This window comes from Mustelus asterias, unplaced genomic scaffold (assembly GCF_964213995.1).
Source record: "Mustelus asterias unplaced genomic scaffold, sMusAst1.hap1.1 HAP1_SCAFFOLD_285, whole genome shotgun sequence".
Taxonomy (NCBI): Eukaryota; Metazoa; Chordata; class Chondrichthyes; order Carcharhiniformes; family Triakidae; genus Mustelus; species Mustelus asterias.
In genome coordinates, this window is record NW_027590250.1 from 194,775 (window position 1) to 207,095 (window position 12,321).

Genomic DNA, 12,321 nt, shown 5'->3' on the forward strand with positions numbered 1-12,321 from the left:
AGCCCTTTAATATGCTCCTTATACACCTACGACTGTGTGGACAAATTCCCTTCCAACTCAATTTCCAAGTTTGCTGATGACACCATCATAGTGGATTGGATCTCAAACAATGATGAGACAGAGTACAGGAAAGTGAGAGAGAAGCTGGTGAACTGGTGCGGCGACAATAATCTCTCCCTCAATGTCAAAAGGAAGGAGATAGTCGTTGACTTCAAGAAGCCGAGTGGAGGACACGCCCCTGTCTACATCAATGGAGATGAAGTGGAAATGGTCGACAGCTTCAAGTTTCTAGGTGTCCAAATCACCAACAGCCTGTCCTGGTCCCGCCACGCTGATGCTATAGTTAAGAAAGCCCACCAACGCCTCTACTTTCACAGCTTCTTCTTTGCTGTCATCAGACTTCTGAATGGACCTATCTTATACACCCCCAGCTATGACTGTAACACTACATTCTGTACACTCTCCTTTCCTTCTCCCCTATGCATTCTATGAACGGTATGTTTCTGTCTGTCCAGCACAAGAACAATACTTTTCAACTTCATAGTAATACTTGTGACAATAATAAATCAAATCAATCAAATGTGACAATAATAAATCAAATCCCTTAAGACTCTTTAAAACTCACCACTTGTCCAATCTTTTGGTCATCTGTGCTAATATATCCTGATGTATCTGGATGTTCCTGTGAAGTGCACTGGGATGATTTCTGATGTTAAGGATTTTAAATAAATAGAAGTTGTTGTTGACTGGAACCCTGACTTCCTGTTTTACAACCCATTGATTTCAATCTGAGGCTTTGCTCCTGCGGCTTTGCAGCCTGAGCCTAGCATCGGCAGTGCGCATGCTCCAGCTCACCCGGGGAGTGATTGACGGCGGCTCTGGACCAATAGAAAGAGTGGGCGGGGCTGGAGGACCGAGCAGGAGAGGCTGGTCCTCCAGCCAATCGGAGTGAACGAGGGGCGGGTCTAGGCGCGAACACTCCTGTTGTGACTGAGAACATGCGCAGTGCCGATGAGAACTCACGATCGAGGCGGTTGTGGAAATTCTCAGCCGGTGAGATACCGTGGGAAGGGTCGTGAGGGAGGGATGGAGCCGGCGGGTAGGTTTAGAGGCCTCACAAACATCCCGTGCGGGCCGAAGCTCCGATGCGGCGTTTGTAGCGGCGGAAGCTGCTCAGGCTTTTCCCCGGGACAGGCCCGTGTAAACAGCCGCCATATTTACTGATGTGGAGATGCCGGCGTTGGACTGGAGATAAACACAGTAAGAAGTCTCACAACAGCAGGTTAAAGTCCAACAGGGTTATTTGGTAGCAAAATATTTGGCTCAGAACACCAGGACTTTAACCTGATGTTGTGAGACTTATTACTGTATTTACTGGGGACAGTGTGCGGCCGGGCGCATGCGCAATGAGGGAGAGTTAAGAGATTCCAGACGTCACAATGGAATGGGTGAGGGTTTGATTTGATTTATTGTCACATGTATTAACATACAGTGAAAAGTATTGTTTCTTGCGCACTACACAGACAAAACATACCGTTCATAGAGAAGGAAATGAGAGAGTGCAGAATGTAGTGTTAGAGTCACAGCGAGAGTGTAGAGAAAGATCAACTTAATGCAAGGTAAGTCCATTCAAAAGACTGACAGCAGCAGAGAAGAAGCTGTTTTCGAGTCGGTTGGTACGTGACCTCAGACTTGGAACACAGAACAGTACAGCACAGAACAGGCCCATCGGCCCACGATGTTGTGCCGAGCTTTATCTGAAACCAAGATCAAGCTATCCCGCTCCCTATCATCCTGGTGTGCTCCATGTGCCTATCCAATAACCGCTTAAATGTTCCTAAAGTGTCTGACTCCACTATCACTGCAGGCAGTCCATTCCACACCCCAACCACTCTCTGTGTAAAGAACCTACCTCTGATATCCTTCCTATATCTCCCACCACGAACCCTATAGTTATGCCCCCTTGTAATAGCTCCATTCACCCGAGGAAATAGTCTTTGAACGTTCACTATCTATCCCCTTCATCATTTTATAAACCTCTATTAAGTCTCCCCTCAGCCTCCTCCGCTCCAGAGAGAACAGCCCTAGCTCCCTCAACCTTTCCTCATAAGACCTACCCTCCAAACAGGCAGCATCCTGGTAAATCTCCTCTGCACTCTTTCCAGCGCTTCCACATCCTTCTTATAGTGAGGTGACCAGAACTGCACACAATATTCCAAATGTGGTCTCACTAAGGTCCTGTACAGTTGCTGCATAACCCCACTGCTCTTAAACGCCAACCCCCTGTTAATAAAAGCTAACACACTATAGGCCTTCTTCACAGCTCTATCCACTTGAGTGGCAACCTTCAGAGATCTGTGGATCTGGACCCCAAGATCTCTCTGTTCATCCACAGTCTTCAGAACCCTACCTTTGACCCTGTAATCCACATTTAAATTAGTCCTACCAAAATGAATCACCTCACATTTATCAGGGTTAAACTCCATTTCCCATTTTTCAGCCCAGCTTTGCATCCTATCAATATCTCTTTGCAGCCTACAACAGCCCTCCACCTCATCCACTACTCCACCAATCTTGGTGTCATCAGCAAATCTACTGATCCACCCTTCAGCCCCCTCCTCTAAGTCATTAATAAAAATCACAAAGAGCAAAGGACCAAGCACTGATCCCTGTGGCACTCCACTAGCAACCTGCCTCCAGTCCAAAAATTTTCCATCCACTACCACCCTCTGTCTCCGATCAAACAGCCAGTTACCTATCCAATCGGCCAACTTTCCCTCTATCCCACACTCCTCACTTTCATCCTGTGCTGACCATGATGCCTTAATTTTTAAAAAAATCAGCTGAGATTGGGTGGGGGGGGGGTGGAGTCAGGTGATGTCACTGAGGTGCAAGAACAGACAAAAGTACAGACAGGAACAGGCCCTTTGGCCCTCCAAGCCTGTGCTGACCATGACCAGACTAGGAAAATGGGCTGAAAAATGGCAAATGGAATTTAACGCAGACAAGTGTGAGATATTGCACTTTGGAAGGACAAATCAAAGTAGAACATACAGGGTAAATGGTAGGACTCTGAAGAGTGCAGTTGAACAGAGGGATCTGGGAATACAGGTACAGAATTCCCTAAAAGTGACGTCACAGGTGGATAGGGTCGTAAAGAGTGCCTTTATAAATCGGAGTATCGAGTATAAAAGTTGGAGTGTTATGGTAAGGTTATATAGCAGCAGCCTGGGAAGGTTTTGGAGGGTTTAAAAGTAGGCCGCACCTTTGAGCGGGCAGTGGAGTGAGCAGGGGGCAGAGTGAGAGCTGAAGGGCTTTGGCTCAAAACAGGCTTCGGCGAGAACAGGCAGAGGCGAGAGTAAGTTTTTTCTTTCCCAGAAAGTTTATTCTTGTTTTTCCCCAGACTAAAAAAAAATGCCAGGCAGGATGTTGGAATGCCCCTCTTGCAGGATGTGGGAGATCAGGGAGACCTCCGGTATCCCTGACGACAGCACCTGCAAAAGATGCATTCAGCTGCAGCTGCTAGCAAAGCGTGTTAGGGAACTGGAGAAGGAGCTTGATGACCTCCATCTAATTCGGGAGAATGAGAAGTTTATAGACAGTAGCTTTAGGGAGATAGTTACACCTAAGCAGCAGAGCACAGGTAATTGGGTTACTGTAAGGAGAGGAAATGGCAGTGTGAAAGGACAGGCAGAGCAGGGTTCCCCTGTGGCCATATCCCTCCACAACAGGTATACTGAATTGGATACTGTTGTGGGAGATGCTTTACCTGGGACAAGCTGCGACAGCCGGAACTCTGATACTGCGTCTGGTTCTACAGCGCAAAAGGGTGGGATGAAGAAGAGGAGAGCAGTAGTGATAGGGGACTCAATGGTCAGAGGTACAGACCGGAGGTTCTGTGGTCGGGACAGAGACTCCCGCATGGTTTGTTGCCTCCCAGGTGCCAAGGTCAGCGATGTCTCTGATCGCGTGCACAGCATTCTAAAGTGGGAAGGTGATCAGCCAGATGTCGTGGTACACGTCGGTACTAATGACGTGGGAAGGAAGAGTGAGGAGGTCCTAAAGAGTGAGTACAAAGAGCTTGGAAGGAAGTTAAAAAGCAGGACCCCGAGGGTAGTAATCTCAGGATTGCTACCTGAGCCACATGCCAGTGAGGGCAGGAGTAGGATGCTTGGGCGGATAAACACGTGGCTGAGGAACTGGTGCAGGGGGCAGGGTTTCCAATTCTTGGATCATTGGGACCTCTTTTGGGGCAGGTGGGACCTGTACAAGAGAGACGGGTTACACCTAAACTACAAGGGGACCAATATACTTGCAGGGAGATTTGCTAGTGTTATTGGGGAGTGTTTAAACTAGATTTGCAGGGGGTGGGAACCAGAGTGCCAGAGCAGATAGTGGAGCAGGGGTAAAAAGACAGGTTAGTTCAAGCAAAATCACAAATGGAAGGGTAGAGTGTGGTGGAAATAATTTTTTGAGGTGTGTCTATTTCAATGCCAGGAGTATTGTGGGGAAGGCAGATGAGCTGAAGGCGTGGATAGACACGTGGAAATATGACATTATAGCCATCAGTGAAACTTGGCTACAGGAGGGGCAGGACTGGCAGCTCAATGTTCCAGGGTTCCAATGTTTCAGGCGGGATAGAGGCAGAGGGATAAAAGGTGGGGGGGTGGCATTGTTGGTCAGGGAAAATGTTACAGCGGTACTCAGGCAGGATAGATTAGGGAGCTTGTCTACAAAGGCCCTATGGGTGGAGCTGAGAAACAGGAAAGGTATGACCACATTAATGGGCTTGTATTATAGACCACCCAATAGTCAGCGAGAATTGGAGGAGCAAATCAGCGGAGAGATAGCTGACAACTGCAAGAAACACAAAGTTGTGATAGTAGGGGATTTTAATTTTCCACATATAGATTGGGACTCGCATACTGTTAAAGGTTTAGACGGGGTAGAGTTTGTAAAATGTGTTCAGGAGAATTTTCTACATCCGTATATAGAGGTGCCAACTAGAGAGGATGCGATATTGGATCTCCTATTGGGAAATGAGTTAGGGCAGGTGATGGATGTGAGTGTGAGGGAATACTTTGGATCCAGTGATCATAATGCCATTAGTTTCAACCTGATCGTGGATAAGGATAGATCTGGTCCTCGAGTTGAAGTTCTGAACTGGAAAAAGGCCAAATTTGATGAAATGAGAAGGGATCTGGGAAGTGTGGATTGGCACAGGCTGTTCTCTGGTAAGGATGTAATTGGAAAGTGGGAGGCCTTCAAAGGAGAAATTTTGAGAGTGCAGAGTTTGTATGTTCCTGTCAGGATTAAAGGCAAAGTAAATAGGAATAAGGAACCTTGGTTCTCGAGGGAGATTGTAACACTGATTAAGAGGAAGAGAGAGTTGTATGAAATGTACAGGCAGCAAGGAACAGATCAGATGCTCGAGGAGTATAAAAAGTGCAAGAAGCTACTTAAGAGGGAAATCAGGAGGGCTAAAAGAAGACATGAGGTTGCTTTGGCAGACAGAGTGAAGGAAAATCCAAAGAGCTTCTATAGGTATGTTAGGAGCAAAAGGATAGTGAGGGATAAAATTGGTCCTCTTGAAGACCAGAGTGGTACACTGTGTATGGAACCAAAAGAGATGGGGGAGATACTAAATGGTTTTTTTGCATCCGTATTTACTGAGGAAACGGGCATGGAGTCTACGGAAATAGGGCAAACTGGTAGGGAGGCCATGGAACCGTTACAGATTAAAAGGGAGGAGGTGCTCGCTGTCTTGAGGCAAATCAGAGTGGATAAATCCCCAGGACCGGACAGGGTATTCCCACGGACCTTGAGGGAAGCTAGTGTTGAACTTGCAGGGGTCCTGGCAGACATATTTAAAATGTCAGTATTCACGGGGGAGGTGCCGGATGATTGGAGGGTGGCTCATGTTGTTCCGTTGTTTAAAAAAGGTTCCAAAAGAAATCCGGGAAACTATCGGCCAGTAAGTTTGACGTCGGTGGTGGGCAAGTTATTGGAAGGTGTGATACGGGATAGGATCTACAAATATTTGGATAGACAGGGACTTATTAGGGAGAGTCAACATGGCTTTGTGCGTGGTAGGTCATGTTTGACCAATCTATTAGAGTTTTTCGAAGAGGTTACCAGGAAAGTGGATGAAGGGAAGGCGGTGGATGTTGTCTACCTGGATTTCAGCAAGGCCTTTGACAAGGTCCCTCATGGAAGGTTAGTTAGGAAGGTTCAGTCGCTAGGTATACATGGGGAGGTAGTAAATTGGATAAGACACTGGCTCAATGGAAGAATCCAGAGAGTGCTTGTGGAGGATTGCTTCTCTGAGTGGAGGCCTGTGACTAGTGGTGTGCCGCAGGGATCGGTGTTGGGTTCATTGTTGTTTGTCATCTATATCAATGATCTGGATGATAATGTGGTCAATTGGATCAGCAAGTTTGCTGATGATACAAAGATTGAGGTGTAGTGGACAGTGAGGAAGGTTTTCAAAGCTTGCAGAGGTATTTGGACCAACTAGAAAAATGGGCTGAAAAATGGCAAATGGAATTTAACGCAGACAAGTGTGAGATATTGCACTTTGGAAGGACAAATCAAAGTAGAACATACAGGGTAAATGGTAGGACTCTGAAGAGTGCAGTTGAACAGAGGGATCTGGGAATACAGGTACAGAATTCCCTAAAAGTGACGTCACAGGTGGATAGGGTCGTAAAGAGTGCCTTTGGTACATTGGCCTTTATAAATCGGAGTATCGAGTATAAAAGTTGGAGTGTTATGGTAAGGTTATATAAGGCATTGGTGAGGCCGAATTTGGAGTATTGTGTACAGTTCTGGTCACCTAGTTACAGGAAGGATGTAAATAAGATTGAAAGAGTGCAGAGAAGGTTCACAAGGATGTTGCCGGGACTTGAGAAGCTGAGTTACAGAGAGAGATTGAATAGGTTGGGACTTTATTCCCTGGAGTGTAGAAGATTGAGGGGAGATTTGATAGAGGTGTATAAGATTTTGATGGGTATAGATAGAGTGAATGCAAGCAGGCTTTTTCCGCTGAGGCTAGGGGAGAAAAAAACCAGAGGGCATGGGTTAAGGGTGAAAGGAGAAAAGTTTAAAGGGAATATTAGGGGGGGCTTCTTCACGCAGAGAGTGGTGGGAGTGTGGAATGAGCTGCGAGATAAAGTGGTAAATGCGGGGTCACTTTTACCATTTAAGAAAAAGTTGGACGGGTTCATGGATGAGAGGGGTGTGGAGGGATATGGTCCAAGTGCAGGTCAGTGGGACTAGGCATAAAATGGTTCGGCACAGACAAGAAGGGCCAAAAGGCCTGTTTCTAAGCTGTAATTTTCTATGGTTCTATAAGGCATTGGTGAGGCCGAATTTGGAGTATTGTGTACAGTTTTGGTCACCTAGTTACAGGAAGGATGTAAATAAGATTGAAAGAGTGCAGAGAAGGTTCACAAGGATGTTGCTGGGACTTGAGAAGCTGAGTTACAGAGAGAGATTGAATAGGTTGGGACTTTATTCCCTGGAGCGTAGAAGATTGAGGGGAGATTTGATAGTGGTGTAAAAGATTTTGATGGGTATAGATAGAGTGAATGCAAGCAGGCTTTTTCCGCTGAGGCTAGGGGAGAAAAAAACCAGAGGGCATGGGTTAAGGGTGAAAGGAGAAAAGTTTAAAGGGAATATTAGGGGGGGCTTCTTCACGCAGAGAGTGGTGGGAGTGTGGAATGAGCTGCCAGATAAAGTGGTAAATGCGGGGTCACTTTTACCATTTAAGAAAAAGTTGGACGGGTTCATGGATGAGAGGGGTGTGGAGGGATATGGTCCAAGTGCAGGTCAGTGGGACTAGGCATAAAATGGTTCGGCACAGACAAGAAGGGCCAAGGGCCAGTTTCTGAGCTGTAATTTTCTATGGTTCTATGATGCCTTAATTTAAGAAAACATCTTTTGCCCTTACTCAGTACTTATCCCTCTATTCCCTCCCGATGCATGCACCCATCCAGATGCCTCCTAAATGTTGCTAATGTGCCTATTTCCACCACCTCCTCTGGTAGCGCATTCCAGCCACCCACCACTCTCTCCCTGAAACTTTCTCCCTCTCGCCTTGAACCTGTGTCTCCTTGGAAATAGGCGGTCTTAATCATGATGTGGATATGTGGTTGGAAGCTCAAATTGGGGTGAAATATTTCACCACAGTTGCGAACAGCCTGGTTCAGCCTCAGATAGTTGCCAGGAAGTTGTTGGCGAGGGAATGGAGTTTGTAGTTCGGACTGAAGACAATGGTTTCAGTCTTCCCAGTATTTATAAAAAAAGTTTCTGTTCTTTGAGTACAGGATGTCAGATAAGTCAGGATGATGTGTGAGTTGGAGGGGAACTTGGAGTTGATGGGGTGTACTTTTACCTGCTACCCTGGTCTTTGGTAGTGGAGGTTGAGGTCTTGGGAGATTCTGTCAAAGATCTGTTGAGTTATAGATGTATAAAATCCCTCTCCTTCACCCCCGATCTCTCCTATTTTTCTCTGTCTCCTCCAAGAGTGTCCACAGTCTTGTGTTGATCCAGACTGGGTGTCAGGTTTCCTTCCCTGAAGGATATTGGTGAACCAGTTGGGTTTTGATGAAAAACCAGCAATTTTCCTAGTGTCGACCCCGCAAATTCCCAGATTCATTCAGCTCAATTTCACAACCTGCTTTTGTGTTTTTGTGGGTTCTCTCTCACTCCCTTTTTTCTGTTTTAAATCAATTTCACAGGGTTTCAGAAGAGGAGGATTTGTAGTTTGGAAACTGAAACCAAACATGATATCAGAACTTGATGGAGTTGGTCAATTTATTATAACCTGAATATCGTTGTATTTTGAACATGGAAGAAAAAAGCACCGTTCACAGTGGAGAGAAACTGTACACGTGTTCTATGTGTGGACAAGACTTTAACCAATCATCAAGTCTTTCGGAACATAATTGTCGTCACAACAGGGAGATGGCATGGAAGTGTGAGGATTGTGGGAAGGGATTCAATTGCCCATCCCTGCTGGAAACCCATCGATGCAGTCATGCTGGGAAGAGACCATTCACTTGCTCCCTGTGCGGGAAGGGATTCAATTGGCCATCCAACCTAGCAATACACCAGCGAGTTCACACTGGGGAGAAACCGTTCACCTGCTCCCAGTGTGGGAAGCAATTTTCTCACTCGTACAACCTGCGGATACACCAGCGAGTTCACACTGGGGAGAAGCCATTCACTTGTTCTCAGTGTGGGAAGGGATTCGCTCATTCAGCCAATTTGTTGAGACACCAGCAAATTCACACTGGGGAAAAGCCGTTCACCTGCTCCCAGTGTGGGAAGGAATTCGCTAACCAATCTCACCTGCTAATACACCAGCGAGTTCACACTGGGGAGAGGCCGTTCACTTGTTCTGTATGTGGGAGGGGATTCACTCAGTCATCTGACCTGCTGATACACCAACGAGTTCACACTGGGGATAGGCCTTTTATCTGCTCCCAATGTGGGAAGGGATTCACTCGTTCAGCCAAGCTGCTGATACACCAGCAAGTTCACACTGGGGAGAAGCCATTCACCTGCTCTGTGTGTGGAAAGGGATTCAGTCAGTCATTCAATCTATTGGCACATCAGCGAATTCACACTGGGGAGAGGCCTTTCACTTGTTCTCAATGTGGGAAGAGATTCAGTCAGTCATCCCATCTGCGGACACACCAGCGAATCCACACTGGGGAGAGGCAGTTCACTTGCTCCCAGTGTGGGACGGGATTCACTACCTCATCCAATCTCCTGAGACACCAGCGAACTCACAAGTAACTATTGTGATTGGATTTTGCTGTTAATCATATTCAAACTGAACCATGTTCATTTGGGTCTGTTGGTGGAATTGAAAAATAACTCCAGCTCTGTTACAGATGTTAATATAGTTGGTCTTAGAAGGGGAGGATTTGGGTTCAGGAAGCTCACACAAAACATTAGTTCAAGGTACCACATGGTAGGTTGTTGCATAAGATTAAATCTCATGGGATCCAGGGTGAGGTAGCCAAATGGATACAAAATTGGCTTAATGACAGAAGACAGAGGGTGGTTGTAGAGAGTTGTTTTTCAAACTGGAGGCCTGTGACCAGTGGTGTGCCTCAGGGATCAGTGCTGGGCCCACTGTTATTTGTCATTTATATTAATATTGTGGATGAGAATTTAGTCGGCATGTTTAGTAAGCTTGCAGATGACACCAAGATTGGTGGTACAGTGGACAGTGAAGAAGGTTATCTAGGATTGCAAAGGGATCTTGATCAATTGGGCCAGTGGGCTGACGAGTGGCAGATGGAGATTAATTTAGATAAATGCGAGGTGATGCATTTTGGTAGATTGAGCCAGGGCAGGACTTACTCAGTTAATGGTCGGCCACTGGGGAGAGTTACAGAACAAAGAGATCTCGGGATACATGTTCATAGCTCCTTGAAAGTGGAGTCACAGGTGGACAGAGTGGTGAAGAAGGCATTCGGCATGCTTGGTTTCATCGGTCAGAACATTGAATACAGGAGTTGGAATGTTTTGTTGAAGTTGTACAAGACATTGGTAAGGCCACACTTGGAATACTGTGTGCAATTCTGGTCACCCTATTATCGAAAGGATATTATTAAACTAGAAAGAGTGCAGAAAAAATTTATTAGGATGTTACCGGGATTTGACGGTTTGAGTTATAAGGAGAGGCTGGATAGACTGGGACTTTTTTCTCTGGAGCGTAGAGGCTGAGGGGTGACCTTATAGAGGTCTATAAAATAATGAGGGGCATAGATCAGCTAGATAGTCAATATATTTTCCCAAAGATAGGGGAGTCTAAAACTAGAGCACATAGGTTTAAGGGGAGAGGGGAGAGAGACAAAAGTGTCCAGAGGGGCAATTTCTTTCACAGAGGGCGGTGAATGTCTGGAACAAGCTGCCAGAGGTAGTAGTAGAGGCGGGTACAATTTTGTATTTCAAAAACGTTTAGATAGTTACATGAGTAAGATGAGTATAGAGGGATGTGGGCAATTGGGACTAGTTTGGGGGTTAAAAAAAGGGGTGTCATGGACAAGTTGGGCCGAAGGGCCTGTTTCCATGCTGTAAACCTCAGCACAATTTATCATAACCTGAACAGCAGAGAATTTTGTCCATGGAAGCAAACCACCATCCACAACCACAGTGAGAAACCAGGGAAATGTGGAGACTGAGGAGATATTCAGTTCCACATCAGAGCTGGAAACTGATTGACGCACTCATCTGCTGTGTGTGTGGGAACGGCTTCACTGTCGTCCCAGCTTTCTGCACAACAGCGAATTTACACCGGGGAGACGCCATTTATAAGCTTCAAGTATGGGAAGTGTGATGAGAATGTTGCGATGGATATGTATGTATATATACTTATTATATACATATATATTACATACATTGTTTTTATGTTTAGAGAGAATGTTTAAAAATTCAGCTTTATTCTACAGGCTCAAGGGTTCTGAAAGCAAGTTAATAACTCATTTTAGCTAGAAATTTGTTTCTTTGATAGAGCTAATGAGCTTTTGTTTATATAAGAAGCTCCCCTTGGATTTCTGACTAGTATTGTTACAGGGTCATGGGATAGTGTGGGTCTGTGCAGCAAGAAAGAAGCTTTTGCAGTTCTGGCAAGGAACTGTTGGAGGGTTTCTACAAACTGATCTGAGGCTTGTTTTCTCTCTAAAAGCTTCAAGACTGTCTAGACTCAGTGAAGAATCCCTACAGTGCAGAAGGACGCCATTCAGACCATCGAGCCTGCACCGACAACAATTCCACCCAAGCCCTATCCCCATAGCCCCACATATTTACCTTTCTCATCCCCGTGACACTGAGGAAAAACTTTACTGGGTCAATCTACCAAACCTGCACATACTTAGAGTGTGGGTGGAAATGGGAGCAATGGAGAAAACCCACGCAGACACGGAGAACGTGCAAACTCCACATATTCATCCAAGGCCACAATTGATCCTGGCTCCCTGGCACTGTGAGCAATGCTGACATGCCACCCTAGCAAGTATACATATGGTTGCTAACTGTATTTAAAGTGTCATTTACATCTCTTAAGAGGAACTGAAACAATGAAAGGTTAGAAATTAAAGTTGTTTCATTTTTAAATGTTGTTCAACTGTTAATAACTGCTTCATTTGTTAGAGTTATCTTTGAACTGTGATATTAAATAAAGTTTGTTTTACTATAAAAGATCCCCAAGTCAGTGAAATTACTCCTGGAATGAAACATTCTAACCTCACATTTATGCCAACATAGAAATGTTGTTGGGGTCTGGTCTGGCTTCCTAATGTAATT

General features: G+C 45.6%; 1 protein-coding gene across 2 annotated transcripts; it reads left to right on the forward strand.

The window, feature by feature from the left end:
- The first annotated feature begins 988 nt into the window (after positions 1–988).
- Positions 989–12,086, forward strand: LOC144486074 (uncharacterized). Of its 2 annotated transcripts, none has more exons than XM_078204182.1 (2): positions 989–1,053; positions 8,742–12,086. In XM_078204182.1, exon 2 carries the CDS (start codon positions 8,851–8,853, stop codon positions 9,802–9,804), a length of 954 nt encoding a protein of 317 aa, XP_078060308.1. In that variant the 5' UTR covers positions 989–1,053; positions 8,742–8,850; the 3' UTR covers positions 9,805–12,086. The 2 variants fall into 2 exon arrangements, with proteins under 2 accessions (XP_078060308.1, XP_078060309.1); XM_078204183.1 differs by lacking the exon at positions 989–1,053 and adding an exon at positions 4,000–4,066.
- Positions 12,087–12,321: the final 235 nt, after the last annotated feature.